The 25,676-nt window shown below is 38.9% G+C and overlaps 1 protein-coding gene and 1 long non-coding RNA gene across 8 annotated transcripts in view; one reads left to right on the plus strand and one right to left on the minus strand.

Moving 5' to 3' along the window:
* The window catches only part of LOC116715901 (protein NLRC3-like), a 63,912-nt gene that overhangs the window by 31,515 nt on the left and 6,721 nt on the right, over positions 1-25,676 (minus strand). The window contains exons 1-3 of one of the 7 annotated variants that reach the window (XM_032556633.1): positions 24,675-24,750; positions 5,078-5,271; positions 4,091-4,204 (exon numbers count right to left, since the gene is read on the minus strand). In XM_032556633.1, the coding sequence (XP_032412524.1) occupies positions 4,091-4,204; positions 5,078-5,205 (242 nt within the window). In that variant the 5' untranslated portion in view covers positions 5,206-5,271; positions 24,675-24,750. Of the gene's footprint in view, positions 1-4,090; positions 4,205-5,077; positions 5,272-8,356; positions 8,573-24,674; positions 24,751-25,305; positions 25,487-25,676 lie in introns of those variants that run through there. The other 6 variants (XM_032556630.1, XM_032556634.1, XM_032556632.1 and 3 more) reach the window with 6 other exon arrangements.
* On the plus strand, positions 8,330-9,346 carry LOC116716002 (uncharacterized). The gene is made up of 2 exons (XR_004338338.1): positions 8,330-8,444; positions 8,627-9,346. It is a non-coding gene; the product is annotated as an uncharacterized LOC116716002 (long non-coding RNA).

Genomic DNA, 25,676 nt, shown 5'->3' on the forward strand with positions numbered 1-25,676 from the left:
CACTCCTGAGAACAACGCAGCATCTTTGATGTTGATGCCGCACTTTTTGAGCTCTTCGTCATAGAAGATCAGGTTTCCCTCCAGCAGCTGCTCAAAAGCCAGTTTTCCTAGAGACTCAATCAGCTTCTTGTTCTCTGGACTAAAGATTGATCTTCTCTTTTTTCCTCCATCATACTTTTCCTTCTTGATTGCGAAGTTAACCTCCAGGAATGCTATGTACATCTCAGTCAGAGTCTTTGGCAGTTTTTCTTCCTCTCTGGTCATCATCACATCCTCCAGAACTTTAGCAGTGATCCAGCAGAAAACTGGGATGTGACACATGATGTGGAGACTTTTTGATTTCTGGATGTGGGAGATGATCCTGCTGGCCTTCTCTTCATCATCTCTGAATCTCTTCCTGAAGTACTCCTCCTTTTGGGGGTCAGTGAACCCTCTGACCTCTGTCACCATGCCAACACACTCAGCAGGGATCTGATTGGCTGCTGCAGGTCGTGTGGTTATCCAGAGGAGAGCAGAGGGAAGCAGTTTCCTCCTGATGAGGTTTGTCACCAGAACATCCACTGAGCTGGACTCTGTAACATCAGTCAGGATCGGATTGTTCTTGAAGTCCAGAGTAAATCGACTTTCATCCAGACCATCAAAGATGAACAGAACCTGGAACGTTTCAAAGTTGCTGATTTCTTTGGTTTTAGAAAATAATTTATGAATCAGTCCTAATAAGCTGAACTTTTCTTCTTTCAACATATTCAGCTCTCTGAAAGTGAATGGAAATATGAAATCAATGTTCTGGTGGGTTTTGCCTTCAGCCCAGTCCAGAGTGAACTTCTGTGTTAACAGTGTTTTCCCAATGCCAGCCACTCCCATGGTCATCACTGTTCTGATTGGTTGATCTCTTCCAGGTGGGACTTTAAAGATGTCTTCTCTTCTGATTGTTGTTTCTTGTTTCCTGGATGCTGTTTCAATGTGTCTGACCTCATGTTCCTGGTTGACCTCTCTAGTTAACCCCTCTGTGATGTGGAGCTCTGTGTAGATCTGGTTCAGATCGGTTTGATTTCCAGGTTCAGCGACGCCTTCAAAGAGACTCTGGAACTTCTTCTTCAGAGACGCTTTATGGTCACTCTGACACCGAATATCAAAATCTGAAGGAAAAAAACACAATAAAACCATTTCAGATATTCTAAGAAGGGTATGATAGAAAGACACAAGTATGAACTTCTATGACGGAAAAATAATTACAGAAAACAAATTATTTTCTGCCAAGGTGTTGAAACCTGAAAGTAATTCCAACTTCAGTCATTGAGGAAATGTAGGTTTTATGAATGAAACTCAGTCTTGTGCTCACTGAGGTGACGGATAAAAGAAAAAAGCAAATAAATAAAAGGTTCTTGCTGCACAAATATGTTGGGAATCAGTTTTGTTCATTAAAACTTTAATGATTTTCTCTGTTTGAAGGTTTCCGTTAATCAGACATGTTTCCCACAGAACGACCTCTGACCTTAGAGTTTTACCCAATTGTTTAATTTGAAGTGGCATTCTTTTTGAGCACTGTGCTGGAAACAAAGAACCAAACTGGCCACTTTATTAGGTATGCCTGGCCAGTTACTTGTTAATGGTTTGTGATAGAAAGGCAGCAATAGCTGAGATGAAATCTTGTTACAACCAATAGAAACATGAAGGATCCAAGATTAGTTGAAAAAATAGGCTGATCAATTTTTATTTCAAATGTAGAAAAAAAATTGTGAAAACATTGTAGCCTGTTCAGTTTTGCTAAAAATACACAAAACATTGTCACTTGGAAGTTGAAATGCTGTTTGTGCTTTTGATTTTTGGCAGTAAACTTCCACCATATGCCTACATTATGCTGACCTTTCCAAGCCACTTTACAGTAGCAGTCGCCTCCACAAAAGGGTGGAGGAAAATCAAGAGAGATTTTTCTGCTGAAAATCTGTTTTGATCCACAGTTCAGCAAGAAGTGTGTCGGTGCTCTATATGGTTTTATTAAATGGTAAAATATCTGCACTTGCATAACTCTTTATCTAGTCCAGAGGACTCCAAAGCACTTCACACTACATTCTGTCATTCACACACTGATGGTGGGGAGCTACATTGTAGCCACAGCTGCCCTGGAGCAGACGGACAGAGGGAGGCTGCCATAGCTCTAGTCATTGCTGTTTTCTCTTTACTGTTCCTACTCTGTGAAGACGATGGGGATGAAGGGAGAGACCAGGCCTGGCAGCATGGGCGGGCATCGGGAGGCATTGTCCACCGTGGACTGGAAGCTGTCTGTGTTTCTTTTCTTTTTTTACCTCAGAGTGGCCAACTTTCTGTTATTTCATCTTAATTTGATACAGTAGGGGCTCCCTCAGTTCCTGCATCTGTGCCCTCTGAGTAGAAGAAATGGACTTCAGGCACTGGAAACATTAGACTCTAAGATTTCTGCAACATATAAGCTAATGTTTATGCTAATTTCAGCATAATAAGTCAGAATTTTCTACATGTCCTGTTTACATCAGAATTATTTGTTGTTTTAATAAATATGGTTCTTTTATTGAAACATTACATAAACACTTGTTTATGTAAATTAAAAGCCTGTTTACTCTGCCCCTCAAAATAATCCATTCCCCCCCAGCTAAACTCCTCTGGAGCTGGTCTGGATGGGAGTGATGTTAGTAATTTGTTTCCATGAAGGAATCATAAATCACGTTCCCTCAGACATCAACAGCAGTCCCTCCCTCTCCACCCAGACGCTGTTCTGTTATTCAGAACATTAAAGTTTTACTCCAGACCGCCATGATGAACTGAACTGAACTCAGAAAGGAACAAATCAGTTCATTAAGTGATTTGATTCAGTTCATTCACTGAACTGACCACTAACCCTGTAAAAATACAGAAAAAGCTTAGCAGTAGTGTTGGTTTGTCATCCAGTTTGCATCTGACGTGAGGAGCTCTTATGTCGCCCCCCACAACAATCTGACCTGGGCGGTTGCCCGTATCAGAAGCTGCCACTGCCCTGGACTGATCAGGTGGTGCCTCTACTGGTTCCAGTTCACAAAGTCCAGTATCCACTGGGACAGGTTGAGAACCTCAAACTAATTTAACATAAATTAACGTAAATAAAAGTTACTGAAGGTCAGAGCCTGTTGGTCAGGCGGCCAGCTGTTTGTCTGATGGACTCCATCTTAAACTGATGAGGACTCACTCTGACGCAGAGCCTCATGTGCCTCAAACTGTCTGAATAAATGTGTTTATATGAACATTAATCTGGAATAACGGAGCAGGACAGACTGACTTTCTAGGATCAAGATTAACCTGAATTAGAGACGACTTCATGTCTCCAGATTGGGAATGTCTGAACCTTGAATTCATTACATTCCTCTTAACATTGTGATGTGGTAGAACCAAGATAAAGTAAGTTGTAAGCCTCATCATATTGATTCTATAAAGTGTTTGTTGTATTTAGAGATGATAATATGGGTCATCAACACATATATTCCATTTACAACCGCTGGAAAAACTCAGATTTAGCTGAAAAAATCACAAAAAGACTTTTCAAATCTTGAATTTCCACATTTCAACTATAAAAAACACGAGTCTGGTTCAACAACGATGATAGAAGGAAACTCTGATTGGAGGTATTCAGTTTCACCTGGAGCACAGCTGCTCCTCTCTATGCATCCAGGAAGATCTTTCCTCCATCCATCCCTCCATCGTTCATCACTTCTTATCTTTGCAGGGTCATGGAGGGACTGGTGTTCAGCAGTAATAAGGCGAGAGCTGGGGTTCACCCTGGACAAGTAAAGACATTTATTCATCAGTGAAATAGTTCACTATCAACAGGCTGGAGCTGAAGATGTTCATGAAGATCCACCACAAACTAGAGACCAGAAACTGGGTCAGAACCTCAGAACACAGTTTTTCCTCCCCAGTTGGTTCTGGTAACTCAAATCCCAGATAAGGTCACTATTAAACTAAAATGGTTTAAATTATATATATATATTTTATCTCTGCATCAGATTCTAATCAGAATCAAAGTTAAACCCTGGTTGGTCTCTGCAGAGTCACATCCACCAGATAGAAACTGGTTTCTTACTCTGGTTCTGATGGTCCAGGTTCAGCACTGAAGACTGGAGGAGGATCTTTGGAGAAAGATCTGGATGGACAGATGGATCCTGGAGGTTCTGCTCTCCATCTGTGGTTCTGCCCTCTGAAACACAAACATGTTGTTATTCAGATCATCAATCAGTGAGAAACTCTGAGATAAAAACCAGAGAAGAAGATCTGAACACAAACTGCTGCAGAAAAGCAGAAGGTTTAAAGCTCCAGAGTGAAACATTCAGACTGATCTGCTGGGTCAAACTCCACATTTTTTTCAGAACTGGTTCTACTGGTCTGGGTCACATGGGTCAAAGCAGAACCTGCAGGACAACAGGCTCATGATGGATCTGATCAGATCATATTTCTAGGAATTATTCCACAAAGTTCTTCTATAATATCCATTAATAGAACTACAAAGCCCAGAATGCACTGCACAGCATCATATTGCTGCCATCTAGTGGCAGAAGGTGGAGATCAGAGGATCTGGTCCATGATATCAGAACCAAAAATGTTTAGCTAGTAGGAGGAGCTGATGTGGGTCATTAAAGACCAGAACCCAAGAACCGACCAGGAAGCAGAACCAGGAGACCAGCCCAGTCCTCTACAGCTGCTTTGACCTTTGACTTTTCTTTTCGGAGCTGCTGAAACTCAGTGGCTGTGGCCCGGTCATCAGCCTACCTGGATAAACTGGATCCAGTGTTCCCAGTATTTAAACTGGATCTAGTGTTATCAGGATATAATCTCTGAATTGTTGCTCTTCACATTATTTTTTTGTTTTCATCCATCATTGATTCACTCAGACCTTCTTTCAAACTCTATTGATTTACTGACCAACATCCTTCATGTCTATTCAGCTTTAATGTAAAATATTTTTTAAAAATCAAGTTACATTTTTATTTCTAACTTGAAGATCAACCAGTTAGTATCAGATCTATTATATTTCTGTAGATTCACATGCACAAGTTAGAAACTGGTTCCTTACTCTGAGTCTGATGGTCCAGGTTCGGTACTGATGTCTGGAGGATGATCTTTGGACCGGTCACTCCTCATGGACGGACAGATGGATCCTGGAGGTTCTGCTCTGTCTTTTTTCAGATCCAGATCTTCCATCTTCTGAACTTCTGGAGAGAGAAACCAGAACCAGTCAGTCCCAGTGATCCAGGTCCAGTAACTGTCCTGTGGAGCAGAAAGCTGGTTCCCATCATAGACTCAGAGGATCAGAGGAACCTGATTCCAGCACAACTTCAGAGATTTCTGAGAATTAAACACCTTTTAAAGTCAGGTGGGTTTTGTCTTAATAAATCTGGAATTTTGACATCAAACTTCTTGGTCTTTCAATCAGCAACAAAGAGCTTCAGCCAAAAACAAAACAAGAAAACATGAACTAGCAGAAAACACCAAGTACTTCACTGGTTCCAGTCTGACTAAAGAACAGGGATTTCTCTGTGTCAACAGGTAACTTCTCATTGGAACGACAGAAATCACCTGTGGTGTACCACAAGGTTCAATCCTGGGGCCGTTCCTATCCTTAATAATTTCCTGCTTGGTCAGGTTATAACAAAAATAATCAGATTATTTACCAAGACTAAATGACACATAGCTCTACATTATGATGTCACCAGGTGACTCTGAACCATCCAATCACTGAACACACCCTTAGAATAGGTAAATATCTGGATTTACCAAAACCTTCTGCAGCTGAACACAAACAAAACTGAAGTTATGTTTGAACCTACAGAGGAAAGATCTAGAGTCAATGCACAGCTTCAGTTATTACAGCTGGAAACTAAAGATAAGAGATTCTGACCTTCACAATCACATAAATCAGAACGCTGCTGCTGATGTTCTGACTAAAACCAGAAAGATAGATCACATCACCCAGTTCTAAACTCCTTCCATTGAGAGAATAGACTTTAAAATACTGTTGTTAGTTTATAAATTACTGAACGGCTTAAAGATCTGCTGGTGTTGTATCAACCTTCCAGACTTCTCAGGTCTTCTGGTTCTGGTTCTGCTCTGCATCCCCAGAACCAGAACCAAACACAGAGAAGCAGCATTCAGCTTCTATGCACCACAAATCTGGAACAAACTTCCAGAAAACAGCAAAACAGCTGAAATCAAGACTAAAAACCATTAGCCTGTTTAGAGTTGCCTGTGAAACATAACTAGAAAATAAAGTAACTCTTTTCTGTATTACAACTTTTCATAACTTTTCTTTATTTTTCCACTATAATGTAATGTTGCTTTTTTGTTTATTATGCAAAACTTTAAACTGCCCAGTTGCTGTAATGTCTTATGCTAATAAACTTCTGCAGCTCCTTTAATCCAAACATCTGGATCAGAACACTGCCTTCTCCCTCATTATCAGATTATTATTGACTTTTTATTTCTGCTCTCTTCTGTTCCTGATCACTGACCTCCATCTTGTGTTTTCAGTCAGTCTGGGAGGAACAGGGAGTGGTGACTGAGCTCAGAGCTACAGAATCAGTACCAACAGGTCCATCCAGATTCCAGTAGACAGAACAAACATTAACCTTCCTGCTCGTCTGTCTCAGCCACTAAACATTTCTGGTATTTTTTTTTATCTGATCAACTTCCTCCAGAAAACGTTTGCTGTGAATCTGCAGCATAAAATGAACTGATTGAACTGATTCAACGACATTCATGTTTGTTTTCCTCCTGCTTTGTTTGGTGGAATCAGAAAGTTTGCTGGAAACACAATCCAACATGGCCAGACATCGTTCTAGAACGGGGAAATTAAAACATGTTAAACTATAACTTGTTGGTTATTGTTTACTGCCACAATGTTTTCTGAGGTTTTGACTAATATACGAGTTTTCTAGAGATAATTCAACATTAAAAAGAGCAACAAGATCCTCCATGATGCTGGGTTCAGAAATCAGATAAATCCACTGTTTCTAAAAACCTAAATACTCAAAATTTGGACATTTAGTTGACTTCAAAACTCTACAAACATTAAATAAAGCAAAACAAAGTTTACTACTGGAAAACATTCAGTGAAAGAGAAGGAGAAACAATTTAAGAGGAAAATGAATCTAAGAAACAATTATCTGGAGCTGAAATGAAACAAATGTTTGTTAGAAAGTGTGGAGCAGATTTATGGAAATGAAAGCCTGAACTGAAATACATCAATTAAAAAAATCTAAAACTCAATACATTTAAACAATATGCTGTCTCATAACATGTACACCTAAATACATTGTAACAGAATAAATTATTTTTAGCATAATTCACTGTATTTTGCACAAATTATTTGTAAGAAAGGAAAGTTTTGCTACAGCCTGCTCCCTCTGAGCAACTTTTCTTTCTTCTTTATTCATTCATGTGTGTGTGTGTGTGTGTATACTGTATATAAAGAGAGAGAGGTGGATAGTAACTACTTACAGTTACTCTGTTACTTGAGTTACTTTTTAAAAATAGCATTTCAGGAGTATTTTTATGATGCTGTACTTTGTACTTTTATCTAGAAGTATCTGATGTTGAAGTAATGCGACTCTTGAGAATAATTTCTGGCTGATCTGCCCTCCTTTGCCCTTCATTTCATTTCTCCAGTCTGAAAACAACCAGAAACACTGACCGAGCTCAGAGCTTCAGAACCAGGACCAACGGGTCGGTCCACATTCCAGCAACAGAACAAATGTTTACCTGCTGCTCTAAAGGGGCGGGGCTTAAACAACTGGTTCTGAACTGCAGTCCTGATGAGGAAGTTGCAGACATGAATCATAATCAGAGACCCACTGGTGTCCCAGTCTGTTACTGGGAGAGTGTACTGCAGGAATGCTCTAATGATGCCTCTTGTGATGTCATCAGAGGCTCGTTATGAAACAACTGAGCAGAAATACGGAGCAGGACGTGTTGCTCTGCAGGAGACAAACTAGAATTTATTCAGAAAGCTGAGCCAGAATCTACAGTTTCATCCTGGAAACCAGATTTTAATGATTCAGCTCAATTCTTCCTCTAAAACCAGATGTGAGTCTCTGAGGTCAGAGGTTTCTGGCATCAGGAGGAAGAGCAGCAGAACCAGTAAAGATACTGGAACAAGTTCACCTCAGCAACAGGAAACTGCAGCTTTAAAAAAGTTTGTTGGTTCTGATCAGCAGGAAACCAGAACCCGACCAGAACCACAGCTCCATGAAGCCAGCAGCTTGGTTCTGAAGGAGAACCGGACCTAGTTCTGGTTCTGGTTCCTCCACAGAGAGAAAACCCAGAGAGAGGAAAACAAGAAGAAGTGAAAACTCACCTGATCCAGACTCTGCTCTGCTGCTAAATGGAGTCTGAACTGGTTAGTCCTGATCCTGATCCATACCTGAGGCTCCGCCCCCTTCCAGGTAACTTTAAGCATCTTGAAGCACCTTAGGCTCCTCCCCCTTTCAGGTGACAACAAACACCTTTACTTTCATGTTTTCCTTTGTATCAACAGTGAGTTGAGCTGTAAAACTTTAGGTCAGATTTGAACTTTTTCAGGTTTTTCTCAGTTTTCTGCTCATTTCCAGCCAACATTTTATTGGAGGAAATCATTTCAGGAAGGAACCAGAAGATTCAGGAGTCTGGGAGATGTGACTGTAACCGACCTGAAAACTGAGGCCCCAGAGCGCCCCCTGCAGGATCTGCTGCACCATCACCGTTTCCAGCAGCAAATCAATCATCTGTTGGTCCAGACAGAAAAGCTGAAGCTGTCAGTGAAGCAGATCTGAAGCTGAGCATCAGAAACCCAGAAGAACCGGAAGCATCAGCAGGAGATGAACTGGACCTCTAGGATTACTGATGCTGCAGCTGAGGAAGAGGAGGACGATGAAGGTGAAGCTGCCATCCTCACACTTCCTGTTTATCAACCCAAGAAAGCAGAAAACCTGCAGAAAATCAGCTGAAGAAGAACCACGAGGAGCTGGAGACGACCTGCGCCCTCTAGTGGCTGATTGAACTACTGCACTGGGAGAACTGGACCTTGACGCTACTGCAGCTCAGCGGCTGGTTTCTCTCTGAATGGACCAATCAGAACCAAACAGGAAGTAGATTCAGCTCTGAGACAACTATTTACAACTACATACTTACACATATGTACAACATTTTAGTGTTTCTAAACACTTTTATTTAGAAAAACATAAAAAACTATCAGCAGTTTTCAGAGGAAAGTTTTAAAACATTAAAACTTAACCTTTGAAATCAAACCATATAATTGTTTACTGAAATATTTCTTCATTGCTCCTGTAACAATAAAACGTAATAAATATCTTGTGTTTTTATTAGACCTTTATATCAGTGTTTTCAGAGTCCAGGTGTCATTTATTAGAGAAACTCAACATCTGCTTTATTATAAATACATTTTCTTTCTAGTTTGCTTTTTAAAAAAACACTTAAATAAAAAAAATTAAAAACAGTGATATCTAACATTTTATTTCTTGACTGTCTGGTTGTCGATTCTCAGTTGGAGAAAAAACAAAACAAAACAAAAAATATATCATTGACAAATATTTAACATTTTCTATTTTCTATTGTAAATTTCCACAAATAAATTGTTTGCATCTGCCCTTGTGATAGACAGGCCATACAACATTATTATTATATGAGTCCCTGAGTCTTTCTCATTTGGGCCATCAATGAATTTCTAGGAGACAAAATGAAACATTTGGGTTTATTTGACTCCAGAACTTCAACCTCGAGGTAAAGAAAACAAAGGAGTCAGTTAATTAAACCGATAACATCCATTAGAACAATGAGGCAAATCCTTTGTTTTGTGCCTTTGTTACAAGCTCTCATCCATGCTGTTACATTCATTACTTGGTTGGTGTTTTTGTACATTCATGGACAGAAATATGTCGTTTTTCTGTAGTTCAGTGGGACTTTGATCAGGGGATTGTTGGACAAGGTGTTGAAACCTGGAGATAAAATAGTCTAAAGTAGGTTTGATTCATTTTTCATCAGGATGTTTTAAGAGGTTATGAAGAGCTTTAAAAACCCAACCTACTGCAGAGATGAGATATTATCCCACTTTCTCAGTCAGGAGAACATCTGATTGGCTGGTCAGTGTCCTGCTGGTTCTCTCTTATCTCTACCTGCTGTAGAAATGAACTGATTCATCTAATTCATCTAGGAGGGGTGGAAGTGTGTCATTAAAGAGAGAAATAGGAAAAAAACTGCTTTTTATGATGTAATAGTTAACAATACAGGGTTTATAATTACCTGACTGATATGAAAATGCATATTTCACCAAATGCTAAATAATAGCACTTCAAATTGGACCCATATGGTCAGGATAACAATCGGGCCCCAGATGGTATTTACCACAGAATAAGAAACTGACTGTGGGTTTAATGTAGAACAATTCAAATTACATTTATTTGGCCTGAAATATCAGTTCTGCATTCTGGTTTAAACAGCAAAATATTCTTAGAAAAACATGGAGCAGGTTTGTTTCAACTTTAAAAATAAATTTGTTGCATAATTTGGAATATTTCTTCCTACAGTAATCACTGTGTGTGAAGTATCTGGTGTTGGATCATGAAAAACGTCAGTCTCTCCAGAACCAGGAGACTCTTTGTGTCTTGAAAGCCTCTCATCGGTCAGGAAAGGTCCAGAGAGCCGAGAGACTCGGAGGGACTCGGAGCAGCAACACTTACCTCTGTTAACAAGTCAACAAGTTATTTCCATCCTGCGGCTCAAAATGGACGCTGTTCTGAAGGAGACCAAAGTTGGTTTCAATTTCTTTTTTCACAGAAAGTCACACTTGTGTTTTCTTCAGCGTCTAGAAATAAAGTTTAATTCATCTGAATAAATATTAACAGTTCAATTTGAGTTTACAGAGTGAAACAAAACTAGAATAAAGATAGAAAACTTTAACTATTTCTGTTTTGCTGTTGGTGATTTGAAGCTGAGCAGCTTTTTTCATGGATTCAGCAGAAAAAACTAATTTTATTTTTGATGGTGGATTATGAGCGCTCACTGCCCTCTGGTGGTGAACTATCGTAACTACAGGTATTCCTATTCATGTTGACTCAACCAGATCATTTGTTTAACTTAATTTGTTCTCATTTTCACTTTTATCAGTTCAAATATAATCAACTTAAATTAATGTTGTTAAAGAGCCACTACAGGGTTAATAAATGGAAAAGAAAATTAAACTTACTTCAAAAAAACCTCTCAAAAAGATAAACTGTCGGTAAATATGAGAATCAAAGCCTGAAAAATATAAACAATGAAAATGTGCTTGTGATAAAATCCAACCCGCTGAGATCAGAGCATTGAGCAGGATGAAAATATCTAATGGAGAAAAACTAAATATAAAAAGTTAAAGTTTAAAATATAACTAGTTAATATTACTTAGTTAATTGTATGACTGAATTAATCTGTGAATAAATTTATTACACATAAAATAATTTGTTGATGCTGTTAATTTTATTTAAATACTTTTATCTGTTTGACATGACTATCTAGGAATAGGAAAATTATATAGTGGTGGTTGAAAACCTCAGCAGTTTAATTTGGTGCTTTTGAATAAACATTTCAGGGAGGAAAAAGAAAAACTAAAACATTATTTAATATGAAAGCTAACCGAGAATATTAACTCGTTTCTGTCGCTCTTAATGTGAAAGTACCTACCGGAAGTGAATATGGTTTGTAAATTCTCTAGCTTATTAGAAAAGCTGTAGTTACCATCTGAGTCCACTAGAGGGCAATAACCGCCCTGCTCTGAGAGAAGTTCAGTTTGCTTCTTCTGCATCAATCTTCTGAATGTTTCCAGGATAATTTAATCGATCATAAATATTCTCCTAACTTCTAACCGCAAAATCAGCGTCTAAGCCAGAGTTGTAGAGCTTCGTTTCAGCTCTGATGGAGCCAAAGCTCCTCTGAAGCTGCTGCCAGAGTCTGTTAGCATCGCTAGCTCCGTTAAGAGTCTCTGCGGCTGTTTTCAACTCCGTGGAGCTGCTTCTAGTTCATACTGACCGATAAAACACTGATTGCATGTTAAAGTAGGCAGAAGAGTTAATATTAACATTAAATTATTCATTTTAATAATAATATTTATAATGAGTGATATAAACGTGATCAACTTAGAAATCAGAAACCAGCTGCAGCTCTACAAACTCACCTCTAGATTCAGAACGGGATATTTCCGCCCTCTGGTGGCCATAGTGGGAACTACAGTACTGATAATGCTGCATTATTTACATTTAATATCCACTTCTCCACTTTATATAGAGAAAAACTAACAATCTTCCTCAGTTATATCCACCGTTTTCCGAATGAAATATTATTTTGAAATATTTTAAACCACTGTTCGATGTTATATTTGTAATAAAGAGTTTTAAATCATAACAGATAGTTGATGTGTTAAACTCTTTACAGAAAGTTTTTGTGACTCTTATTTAACGGCATTAACATATGCTGACTTGATAAAAGTGAAAATTAAAACAAAGATAAACAAAACATCCGGCTGAAAAATGTACTTGAAGAATGTCTGTAGTTACGACAGTTCACCACCAGAGGGCAGTAAGAACTCACTCAACCATCATAAAACTGATCAACTTTATACTTTTCACGAAACAGTTTCTAATAAATACATTGACTTAATTCTGTAGACAGTAATCTGCAGAATTAAGTCAGGATTCGTACTTTATGTTATTAGAACTGGAGAATCCTTATTAAAATAATTCAAAACGCAAAGTAAATAACAGCTACTTAGAAATAGTAACGGCAGGTGGAAATGAAGTTACCGGAAAAAAAAAAAAAACGTTAAATTTTATTCAGTTAAAATCCTTATAAAAATATTAACTGTGGGTAATTTTGAGAATCAAAGAATGGAAAAACTATAAACATTACGAAAAACATATTTATTGGTGATAAAAGTCAACCAGCTGAGATTTGAGCAGGATAAAACCATATAAAGGGAAAAAATAAATGAGTAATATTAAAATTAAAAATTCAATAAAAATGTTACAAATATTCGAGCACTGTAGTAAACAGAGGATTATTTACATGTTTGGGTTTGTTTTTAACAAGTTACTCACTCTGTACTGCCCTCTTGTGATGACACACTGTAACTACACACTAAAATCATTCATCTGAATCATTCAGATGAATGATTTTAGTGTGTAGTGATAAAATGATCAAATTGAATAATGATAAAACTTTGATCGATTATTAGTGAACTGAAGAACAGGCGCTGCTGTCCAGCATCAGAGTTTAGATCCGCAGCTGCTGATAATCAGCTTGTATGTAAAACAAGCTGCTCCTGGAGTCTGTTAGCATCGTTAGCATCGTTAGCTCCGCTCAGAGTCTCTGCGGCTGTTTTCATCTCTGTGGAGCTGCTTCTAGTTCACACTGACAGAGAAAACATTGACATGAACCCAGGAGAAGAATCTGCCTCCATTTATCTCACTGGGAACCAGTTATCCCACTGGTTTGAAGCTGGAAACCAGTTAGCTTCCGCGCTAAACACTCGCATCATTCCCAGCAGCGAATCTCTTATTTATTTTTATTGGTAACCATGACTACCACTAACCAGTATGGATCGCGGACCTGAGCAGTGTGTTCAGTCCCTCTGGTGGCGAAACTTGGTAATTACAACCACAATAAAGTTGGAAAAATTACAAATACGTTTCCTGTGCGGTCTTTCAAAATAAAACATCGGGAAGTAAAATAACTACTGTTATAGTTTGAAGCAGCTTAACTAAGAAACTTGGAGGAAAAACAATATCGATTAATTAAATGATTGTCATGTATTTTATTTAAACAACTTAAGTATAAATAATGCAAAAATAAGCTGCTGCCTTAAATTAGATGCTTAAAAAAATTCTCAGATCAACTAAAATGGATGTTTCTGATTTTATTAAAATAAACTGTCAAACAAAAGATACAAGCTTAAAATATATGTATTTGCATTTCTTTGTTAATCTGAATACAATAAGCTAAACAGCATGGAGGATTAAAATAAAGTAGTTACTATAATTACTATACAAAACTTAATTACTTAAATATATTTAGAATGACTATAAAATATATATATATATTTTCAGATAAAATTATGGATGTTCCTGAAAACTGCTCTAAGATCAGAGTTTCTGTGGGACATCCAGTTCTAAAGTGGTTAAACTGGTTTCTGTGATGGAAGCTGAAGTTTCTCTGCAGTTTCCAGTAAAGCATCTTTTTATCTGTGGAGCTTTGAGGAACATTTTCATGTCAGCAGAAGGAAGAAGCAGCAGAGAAAAGAGGTTTGAAGTGTCTTTCATGGCTTCAAAGCTGAACTGAAAATGATCCCCATGTTTCCATTCTCAGACCATTTCTGGTTCCAGGATGAAAATGAATCAGAGAGAAAAAAGATCAACTTTCCAGTTGAATCCAGTTCAGATCAAAACTCCATGAAGCCTCTAAATGGAGCCCAGTTTGAATTGGATCTTTATTGATCCAAAGAGACAAACAATATCAGACACTAAATGACAGACATGAGAAAATAAACAGGAGGGAAATCTTGGAGGTCAGAGGTCATTATCATGATCCAGTCAGAGTCTCTTTAGACTCAAACTGCTGCAGCTTCAACCTCTGAGGATCAGCAGGACACTGAGACCATTCTCTACTTCACAGAGATCAGAACCTGCAGAGAGAAGAAGGAAGGAGAGAGCAGATCAGTGAGTGTTTCCAGCCTCTCTCCAGCAGCAGTCAGTGACGCAGCACATCCACTAGATGGTTTCCAGGCTGCAGTCAGACTGATCTCAGAGCTGTGACCAAGATGAACCTGATCAGTTGTTTCCTGTTGAACTGAGAGAACAAACAGATCTGAGATCAGATCTGCTGCTGCCACAGTTTGATGGATGAGGACCACTGTCTCTAGACATGTTGGACGGCTGGACGCTGGAGTCCAGCTGGACTTCCTGGAGACATGGACACAGCAACAACACTCATCTTCACACCAACACAAACGCAGGAACACAGCAAGCTGCTGCTCCTCTGATTGGCTGATTGCTGTCTCTGTGTCCAATCAGGAAGCCTGAACCATTCTCCTCCCACTGAGAAGCTGCAGCTTTACTGGGAACACTGGATCTTTGCTCTGATGCTAACTGGGTTTAGTTCAATATGCTGATAGCAGCTGGACTCACTAGAAACATTTACTTACATTAAAGTCTTTACAAGATTCTTCAGCTGCTGAACATCTGAATCCTTCAGGTCGTTTCCTCCCAGGTCCAGTTCTGTCAGACGGGTCGGGTTGGACTTCAGAGTTGAGGCCAAATAATCACAGCTGATCTTTGACAACCTGCATCTCCACAATCTGAATAAAGAATAAAAGATGTGAGCTGAAGCCAACAGGATGCAGGTTAACCAGTCCAACAGAACCAGTTAAAGATTCTCATCAATATTAATGCCAACAAGCTGCTGCTTCAATAAAGACCTGCTGACTTCGGAACCAGAACCAGAACCAGAACCTGGTACTGGGTCGTGTTGTGTTGGAGGATTTTAGTCAGTAAAATCATTCCAGGTTCTGATCAAAGTGTTGAAGCATCAATCATTGATTATTGATTTGTTCCTGTCAGATTCCAGGAATTCACTTTTCCAGACTGGGTTGAATGACCTTTGACCTGCTTCACATGAGGGGGATTTCTACACACTGGGGGTCCGAATGCTGTCCTGTTCTGACCTCAGATCAGCAGGTCCAACTCAGTTACACAGAGGGACTAAATTAAACTCTGGATCCAAGTCCAGGAACAAACTCAGAAAATATTTATTAGAACAGAAGAAATTAATTTGATTTATGATCAATTATATATAATTATTCACAGAAATATCAATAATTATATAATTACATACATCAATGTCTCCAGTCTGCAGCCTTCAGTCTGTAGAAAACCACAGAGCTCCTTCACTCCAGAATCTTCCAGGTTGGTTTCGATCAGGATCAGTTCTGTCAGGTGGGTCCGTTTGGACTTCAGAGCTGAGAACAGAGAAGTCCAGCTGGTCTCTGACAAACTGCATTCATCCAATCTGAATAAAGAATAAAGGATGTGAGCTGAAGCCAACAGGATGCAGGTTAAAACTGAAATATGAACAAATAAATAATAAAAATGTAGAAAATTAATTTCCCTGAATGTAAAAGAAACATGATGAACTGATTCTAACATCTGATCCAGTCAAACTGGTTTAAAGAGTCCAAACCAGCAGAACCAGAACATTTGATCAATAAATAAACTCAAAGTTTTCTATCAGCCTGGATGAGTTGAGATATTTCTGCTGGTTCCTGATCATCAGCTGGAGACCCGACTTGGTAACTGGATCAGAACCACTCAGTTTGTTCATTAATGGCCTTGGGTTCTTATTAAAGCTGCTGAAAGCCAATGGAGGCCATTATTTCCTAAGGAGACGTGACCTGATGAAGCATCATCACAGAGACGAGGCTCCAACCGACTGACAGCTGTCAGACTGAAGAGGACGGTTCCTCTCTGACCCGGCCCAACAGAACCACAGCTTCAGCACAAAGCTGAGGAACCTGCTGCTGCTGCAAACCTCACTTTCATTCATTTCATCTAGATTTGCTTTTCTACAATCAGTCATTTCTTAGATTTGGTCATTAATGATGATTTGAACTTGTCAGTGTTTGTGGCTCGACTCTGGAGGAACAACATTTCATTCTGGATGTAAAGATGAGAATCAGAAATGAGAAATAAAACAATCTGAATCTTTACCAAACCAAACTGAAACATCTCCATCATTAATTTACATCATTTGAATTATTTTACTCATTTTGTTCATCAGTAAAAAACATTTTAAAGTAAAAAACTGAAAAACAAAGTTCAATAATCTCACAGTCTGAAATAAGAAAAAAATAATATATAAGGTAAAAAGTTTTACAGATTTTATTCTGACATTTAAACAGGTTGTTTTAAAATAAAATATATTAGAATAAAAGCATTAATTAAACTAATTTTTAAAGTATAAATGAAGGATTTTATTGTATAAATAAAGAAAACAAACCCCAGAATCTTCACTTTACTGACTGAACGCTCCAGGATCTCAACCAGAGGCTTCATATCAGAGTCTCCACTTTCATCTATGAAGATCTTATTTATTTCCAGTTCAGTCAGATCTGGGTTGGACTTCAGAGCCGAGGCCAAAACTTCACATTCAGCATTTAGGAGCTCACAGCCACCAAGTCTGTGATTAGAGAAGAAATAAATTCAGTTCTAATGAAATCAATCTGGATCATAAACAGACTAAAATATGATAACAGTGATGTCATCATCTGATCAACATCTGATCTTCAATCTACTGAGTTTGACCCCACAGAGAATCTGTGCAGTTCCTGGTTAAAGTCCAGGTTCTGGTTCTGGTTCTGGTCCAGGCTTCATGTCCTCAGACCTTCAGCTGCAGTCAGATGTTGAAGATCTTCTATCATCTGTGAAGGAAAGTTCAGTTTTCTCTGCAGCATCTGATGGAGCTGCAGCATCAGAGCCTCAAAGGAGCTGAAGCAGCTGATGAAGAGGCTGACTGAGCTGATGAAGGAAACTACTGGAGATGATGGAGAGGAGGAGGAACTGCTCACAGCTCGGACTTGGACTAGACCGTGTGGCTCAGAGGAACAAAGGTTTGGATGTTAGAAGAAATTGTTGCTAAACTCTTAAAGAGCTGAAGACCAAAACAGAGCGTTTGGGTCCAGCAGCATTTTTCCTGGTGAAGCAGTGAAAGTTCTCCAGTAACTAGAAGAGGCTGGGATGTCTAAAGAGTTGAAGCTCATGTCTCTCCAGGTCTTCATGGCTAACAGCTTCAACAAAAGCTGCAGATGAAGAGTTGATGAGGAAAATGGTTCCAGCTCTGGAAGCAGAGTTCTCAGAGCTTTGGGAGGATCTGACAGAAACTAGGACTTTTTCTGGAGCCAGACAACAATCACCACATTTTGCTCTCATTTACAAACTCAGAGGAAACTAGTGGGAGGAGGAAAAGTTGGTTCACTAAGTTTCTAACTGGTTTCCATGACAACAGCAGCAATTACTGGGGTTATTTTAAAGTGTCCATCAAACCTAAACAGTGATTTTATAATTTAAAAAAAGACAAAGATCCTAAAAGGAGTAGCGGCTCAATGAGTGAAGAGGAGTTTAAAGTGTAAAAGTCTCTCTGGCTGATTAGATCTTTCAGACAAAATAGATTTTTTTCTAGAGTTCAGGGTTTTCTATTCATTTAAACATGAAAACTGATAAAAAGATAAATATTTTTAAAATGATCAAAATGTCTAAAACCAGAAGCTGCAGCTGTCCTGGATGAGCTGAATGTTTAGATGGTTGAATGGCTGAAATAGTCCAGAGGATGAAGGAAGAAGTTAAAGACCAAAAACATCCAGAAGCAACTTGAAGAAGAAGAAGAAACAGGAGGACAATAGAGCTGAATCAGCATTCACACAATGAAAACATCTGGACTCACCGAGCCTTTCTGCAGTTCCTCACAGCTGGAACCAGTCTCAGTCGTCCATCTGGTGATGTGTTGTACTTCTCCAGGTCCAACTCATCCAGAACCTCTGACATCTGCAGCATGAAGGCCAGAGCTGAACAGTCAGTCTCTGAGAGCTGCTTCCCTGAATCCAGCAGCCGTTGGATCTCCTGATAAAATGAGACGTCGTTCATCTCCACCAGACAGTAGAAGATGTTGATGCTTCTGTCAGGAGAGATTTCATCAGTGTTCATCTCCTTCAGGTTGGTGATGATTCTCTGGATGGTTTCTGGACTGTTCTCTGTCTGACCCAGCAGATCTTCTAAGACTCTCTGGTTGGACTCCACAGTGAGACCATGAAGGAAGCGGACAAACAGGTCCAGGTGGCCATTTTTACTGCTGAGGGATTCATACATGATTATCTCCATGACTTTCTTCATGAACTTATCTAGAGATGTTTCTCTGTATTCTTCTCCCAGAAACGTCTTGATCACCTCTGACTTCCTGCTGGTGAAACAGTGGAGCATGTAGACTGCAGCCAGAAACTCCTGGATGCTCAGATGAACAAAGGAGTAGACGGAGATGTCGCACGTCCCTCTCTCTCTTTTAAACATTTCAGTGAACACTCCTGAGAACAACGCAGCATTTTTGATGTTGATGCCGCACTTTTTGAGCTCTTCGTCATAGAAGATCAGGTTTCCCTCCAGCAGCTGCTCAAAAGCCAGTTTTCCTAGAGACTCAATCAGCTTCTTGTTCTCTGGACTCCAGATTGATCTTGTCTTTTTTCCTCCATCATACTTTTCCTTCTTGATTGCGAAGTTAACCTCCAGGAATGCTATGTACATCTCAGTCAGAGTCTTTGGCAGTTTTTCTCCCTCTCTGGTCATCATCACATCCTCCAGAACTTTAGCAGTGATCCAGCAGAAAACTGGGATGTGACACATGATGTGGAGACTTTTTGATTTCTGGATGTGGGAGATGATCCTGCTGGCCTTCTCTTCATCATCTCTGAATCTCTTCCTGAAGTACTCCTCCTTCTGGGGGTCAGTGAACCCTCTGACCTCTGTTGCCATGCCAACACACTCAGCAGGGATCTGATTGGCTGCTGCAGGTCGTGTGGTTATCCAGAGGAGAGCAGAGGGAAGCAGTTTCCTCCTGATGAGGTTTGTCACCAGAACATCCACTGAGCTGGACTCTGTAACATCAGTCAGGATCGGATTGTTGTGGAAATTCAGAGTAAATCGACTTTCATCCAGACCATCAAAGATGAACAGAACCTGGAACGTTTCAAAGCTGCTGATTTCTTTGGTTTTAGAAAATAATTTATGAATCAGTTCTAATAAGCTGAACTTTTCTTCTTTCAACAAATTCAGCTCTCTGAAAGTGAATGGAAATATGAAATCAATGTTCTGGTTGGTTTTGCCTTCAGCCCAGTCCAGAGTGAACTTCTGTGTTAACAGTGTTTTCCCAATGCCAGCCACTCCCATGGTCATCACTGTTCTGATTGGTTGATCTCTTCCAGGTGAGACTTTAAAGATGTCTTCTCTTCTGATTGTTTCTTGTTTCCTGGATGCTGTTTCAATGTGTCTGACCTCATGTTCCTGGTTGACCTCTCTAGTTTTCCCCTCTGTGATGTGGAGCTCTGTGTAGATCTGGTTCAGAACGGTTTGATTTCCAGGTTCAGCGACGCCTTCAGAGAGACTCTGGAACTTCATCTTCAGAAACTCTTTAAGGTCAGGCTGATACAGACCAACAATATCTGAAGAAAGAAAGAAAAACAAACAAAATAAAAACAATTTGCAATATTCTAACAAGTAACTGGACTAATAAAGTGGCCAGTTTGGTTCTTCTTCATAAACTTCTATGAAGGAAACATAATTCAATAATTAGAGAAAACTCAATGAAAGTTATTCCAAAGTCAGTCTCAGGGCCGGCCCAAGGCAGAAGCAAACTAAGCAGCCGCTTAGGGCCCCAGGGCCACCAAGGGGCCCCCTCAGTGGAGCTGATTTTTTTTTATAACAATTCTTATGTCATCACAATAACAAAAACACACAATTTCATAAAGAAGTGATTTGTTTTTACAATATATTTGACAATGTATGTAGAAGTTGTTGTTCTCTGGCAGATCACCGAACTTTAAAAAACCTGACCTGCTGATTTTGACCGATAAGTTTTTTTTTTGTCTGAAATTTAGCTAAATATAGGAAGAAAGTCAGTGAGTTGGCAACAGTGGGTTGAATATTGTTAACAGTAAACATTCAGACATGACCTTGTGGGCCGGTCTGTCAGTCAAACCTCTCACTGCAGAGCAGAAGAGGACAGAGGCTGATTTTTAAACATTTGGTGACGAAAATAAGATCAGATGAGCTTCACATGTAAGTATTAGAAGATCACGATCCCCCAAAATTAAGGAAATCGGCCCCCAGAAATCAACTGGCCGATAAATGTGTCCTATATTATACATGCATAGAATATAATGCAACAGCACCATCAGAGATGCAATAAGTTTATAGCAGGTGAGCAAATGATCTAATATTTTAACTGTTGATTGCAGCCAGTCCACATTGTTAGCAGAAACAAAGGGCCCCAAAACCAAATTTCGCTTAGGGCCCCATGGAGGCTTGGGCCGGCCCTGGTCAGTCTACAACGTCTGTAGTCTGTAGTCTAGTCTGTAATCTTCTTTTGTCAACCACCAAAACCTTCAGGATGCAGCCCCATTGAGTGAACTGGAAACTCAGTCCCTGTCTGACTGTGAAGTGTCTGCAGGATTAGCAGCACATGATGCTTTGACCAAAGAGCAGGGTGGTTTTTGTGTTCAGCTAACAGTTATTTTGCAATCTGAGAATGTGTAGACGGAGCATTAAAAGTCTGGCAAACTCCTTAATGTCACGTTTTATTGAAACACAGAAACCCTTAGTTTGAGCCAAATCCATATTCTCTGATTCAGCAACGTGTAAATTGGACTCAAACTGCTTCATTTCACCAAAATATATTTTTGTCAACTCCTATCAGCTTTAAACAGTTTCATCCACATGCTCACTGCCACACATTTACAATTCAGTTTCAAAAGTAAAAATGAAACACAGAAGACAACTGTAGTAAAAAACATGATTCAGTGATAAAGTTGGAACAAAACCATCAGGCTCATTGAATGCAGGAGTTTTCAGTAACATCAACTCTTCTTATCATTGTCCTTATAGAAACAGAAAAATGTTTCCTCCCTGCACTTTCCAGCCTTTATGAAAGAAATCTGGATAAAAAGCTCTAATCTGCCAAAGAAATGACTCATTACATCAATAATGTTCACATTTAAAATGACTTTTCTCAGTCAGAGACTGGATTGGATTCTTTAAAGAACAATTACAGACTGGAAATTGTTGGGCCAACAGATAGTTAGAATTATTACATTTTGCATTTATACTGTAAATATATATAATTCAGTCTGTGTTATATTGTCAGAGTAAATAAAAGTTTCTGTCTCTCCAACATTCCTTCCCTCTTTCTGTTAAAACAGTTTTAAAGCAGGTTGTTTTTCACCTTTTTGTCTTCATGCATCAAAATCATCACCAGCTTTAAGAAAATGTTCAGTTTTATTGTATTTATCACAAAAGGCTGAAAACAGAGCCACTTCCAATCAAACCCATAGGTTGTTGGGTTGAACATGTAACACTGATGATGTGATTATTGTTACTAGAATATATTGGAGAAAACAGTGGGACCAGTACTAGATTCAGGTAATGAGAGCAGTGATAGGCTGGGATGTATTAATAACCACAGACCAGAGAAAACATTTAGACTGCTGGTTTATCATTTGGTAAAGAACAAAGCAAAATAAACACAAAGTTCAGCAACATAAAAAACATAAAACCATTTGATTGTTTGCTTTTAGTTTTTTCAGCTATAAATCCCTCATATTTGTTTTATTTACAGTTGTGTATTAAAAGGAAACTATTATCTCAACTTAAGTATTTTTTCTATTAAAGTTAAAGTTGCTGCTGTTGATTCATTGGGATGTAAAGTTTTATCTTTCAAATCTATTCCAGCTCTCAGTGTTTGAAAAATTTTAACACCATAAAAAAGCGACAACAAATACCTTTCTCTAAACAAGTTTAAAAATATAGAAAATCTATATGGAAATTGAAAAATATTCAAGAAATATGGACTTTAAACAAGCTTCTATATCTTCCTGAGACAATATCTGTATATTTTCATCTTATTTCAAGTTTACTGAGATATTTGCAGTCAAAATTACACAAAATACTTGGAATGAGAGTCACAAAAATAGACATTAATTTAATAAACAACTGCATAGACCCATGTATCAAATTGTCCTCTTTGATGGCCTCTGAGGCCACTGCTGTTTTATCACAAAATTATGACCAAATCAAACTAGTTCTGATGGAAACAACGTCCAGCAGAGGGAACAGCTCCTGTTAGTTTAGGTTTTATTGAGGTCTGAGTTGTGGTTCACCATCTAACTTCTCATTCATGGAATCAAACTCAGGAAACAGTTTGGATTTTAAAGAGCTGAAGTTGGCTTCAGATTGAGCTTCCCATTCAGGAAATGGTAAAGGGCCTTTACCCATTAGGGCCACCTACTGGTTGAGCATTTTCAATCTGCTTGAGTTTAAAAGCTGAAATACTTGCACTCTTAAAATATGGGCTACATTATTCTACACTAATAGCAGAAAACTTTAAACTATAGATTGTGATTAGTGAAAATTTGGCCATAAATCCAGGTAAAAAACCAGGATCTGGCAGACAGGGGACAAGTTACTAGTTATCTCTCTGAGTTTTTAACTCTTCACTATAGCATGTAGTTATTGTTTCTAGTAATCTTTCTCCAGTTCACCTCTTGTGATTTCTGTGCCTCCATGGTCTAAGGATGCCTTGTTGGTCCCCAGATTCTCCTCCACTCCTCTGTTGTCTGCTGCAGCTCTGCTGTCCTCACATTCATCTGCCTGATTGTCTCCAAAACCATTTGGATCTCACAAACTATTCACTTCCTGAAGAAGCTTCTCTGTAACATAACTCCTTACTATATTCTACATTTACCATCATCTGCCAGGCTGAACCTCAACCACACCTTGAACCAGGGAGCTTTTCAGAGACTTCAGTGACCTCTGAGGTTACTCAAAGTCACTTTCTAATGGGCAGAAAGTGATTTAAACTCTGTAACAGAGTTTAAATCACTTTCTGCTTAGTGAAATCCACCATGTCCTCCCTTTTCATAGAGAGACATGGTGACCGTGGTCCAGATACATTAAAAGGGTTGAAATCAAACCTGTATTGAAGCTTCACAAATCAAAACTTTAATGCAGCTTCGTTTAGGGAAAGAAAAAAAACTACAAACTTGGTTTTAGATATTCTGGCCTGAATAATCTACACCATGATTGAAGTCTACATATTTTAGTTTTTGAAGTAGATCACATTAAAGATGCTCAAGGTAGCAAGAAATTACGTGGAATTGTCCTTTAGTCATTTCCCAAATTAGAAACTCCAATTCTCCAGCAGAACCTTAAAGGCCTGGTGTAATAACCAATAAAAGTAGAACAAAAATCATTTTCAGCAAGGTCAGATTAACCATATTGGCAGCTGGGCAATTTGCTGACCTATAACTTTTGCCACTTCTCTGTTTTTGTTTTATTATACACTTTATTTCTGTTATGCTAAACGTAACATTAATATCAACCAAAACCCGATTGCTGCTCTCCTTAGCCATCCTCTCTGCTATTTCATTCCCCTTAACCTCATAATGTGCTGAAACACAAATAAAATTATCTGTAAGAATCATCAAATTGATTCTATGAAGTATTTGTTTTATTTAGAGCTGATGACATGTTATGCTGCAACATGACCCTTCAGAGTAAGAGTCTTCACTTAAAATTTTAAAAACAAACAAAATAAAAAGTTAAATTTGTACATTTATCTTGTGGCCATTTTTTGAACAGGCTCAAATTAAATGAGGACTTTATTAAGCCCAGTTACCTGGACATAAGTTCCAGTTACACCAGCTGGAAAAACACAGATTCAGTAGAAACAACTGACCACAAAAAGACTTTTAAACCTTAAATTTCCAAATCTCAACTAAAGACGTGGATCTGGTTCCACAGAGACGATAGAAGGAAGCTCTGATTGGAGATGTTCAGTCTCACCTGGAGCACAGCTGCTCTGATTGGCTGTCAGCCGTCCAGATCCTGTTCTGGGTCGTTTCCCATACTGGGGGCAGCTGGTACAGACCGGATCCATCAGAACATTCTGACCCAAAGCACAGCAGGATGGATGCTCCTCCTGTTTTCTCCTGTGAAGACATTTCTTCATCACTGAAATAGTTCACTAGCAACAGGCTGGAGCTGAAGATGTTCATGAAGGTCCACAAAAAACAAGGGACCAGAAACTGGGTCAGAACAGAACCTCAGAACATTAATGATTTCTGGTTTTAAGTACTTCATTGAATTATATTTGGTATCATGACTGATGCCAGTGTTCCCAGTCTGGAAGATGCTGGGTTTCACTGCTTCAGTGGGTTTACAGACAATCTGAATTGTTGCTCTTCACAAGCTTGGTTGTTTCTGTTTTCATGCAACATTTTAATCCATATTAATTCATTCAGACTTTCATTCAAACTCTACTGATTTACTGACCAACATCCTTCATGTCCAACTTTAAATTAAGAAGTAAGAAAATTAAGTTACTGTTTATTAAAACACTAAGATCAACCAGTTAATATCATTTAGATTTTATCTCTATAGATTCACATGAATCAGTTAGAAAATGGTTTCTTACTTTCTGTGTGATGGTTCAGGTTCATTACTGAAGTCTGGAGGGCGATGTATGGACCGGTCACTCCTCATAGATGGACTGATGGGTCCTGGAGGTTCTGCTCTGTCCTGATCTTCCATCTTCTGGCCTTTTGGAGAGAGAAACCAGAACCAGTCAGTCCAGTGATCCAGTTCCAGTAACTGTTCTGTGAAGCAGAAAGCTGGTTCCCATCATGTGTTCAGAGGATCAGAGTGAATCAGGTGAATGAATGAGTGAACATTTCCTATGAACTAGTGAACTTATTTAGCTCCCAATGGACTTGAACACATCATGACTCTATTGTAGCTCTGTATGGAGGGAGTCAGTGTGCAGAAGGTTCTGAGGGAGCAGCAGCT

This window comes from Xiphophorus hellerii, chromosome 24 (genome assembly GCF_003331165.1).
Source record: "Xiphophorus hellerii strain 12219 chromosome 24, Xiphophorus_hellerii-4.1, whole genome shotgun sequence".
Lineage (NCBI taxonomy): Eukaryota > Metazoa > Chordata > Actinopteri > Cyprinodontiformes > Poeciliidae > Xiphophorus > Xiphophorus hellerii.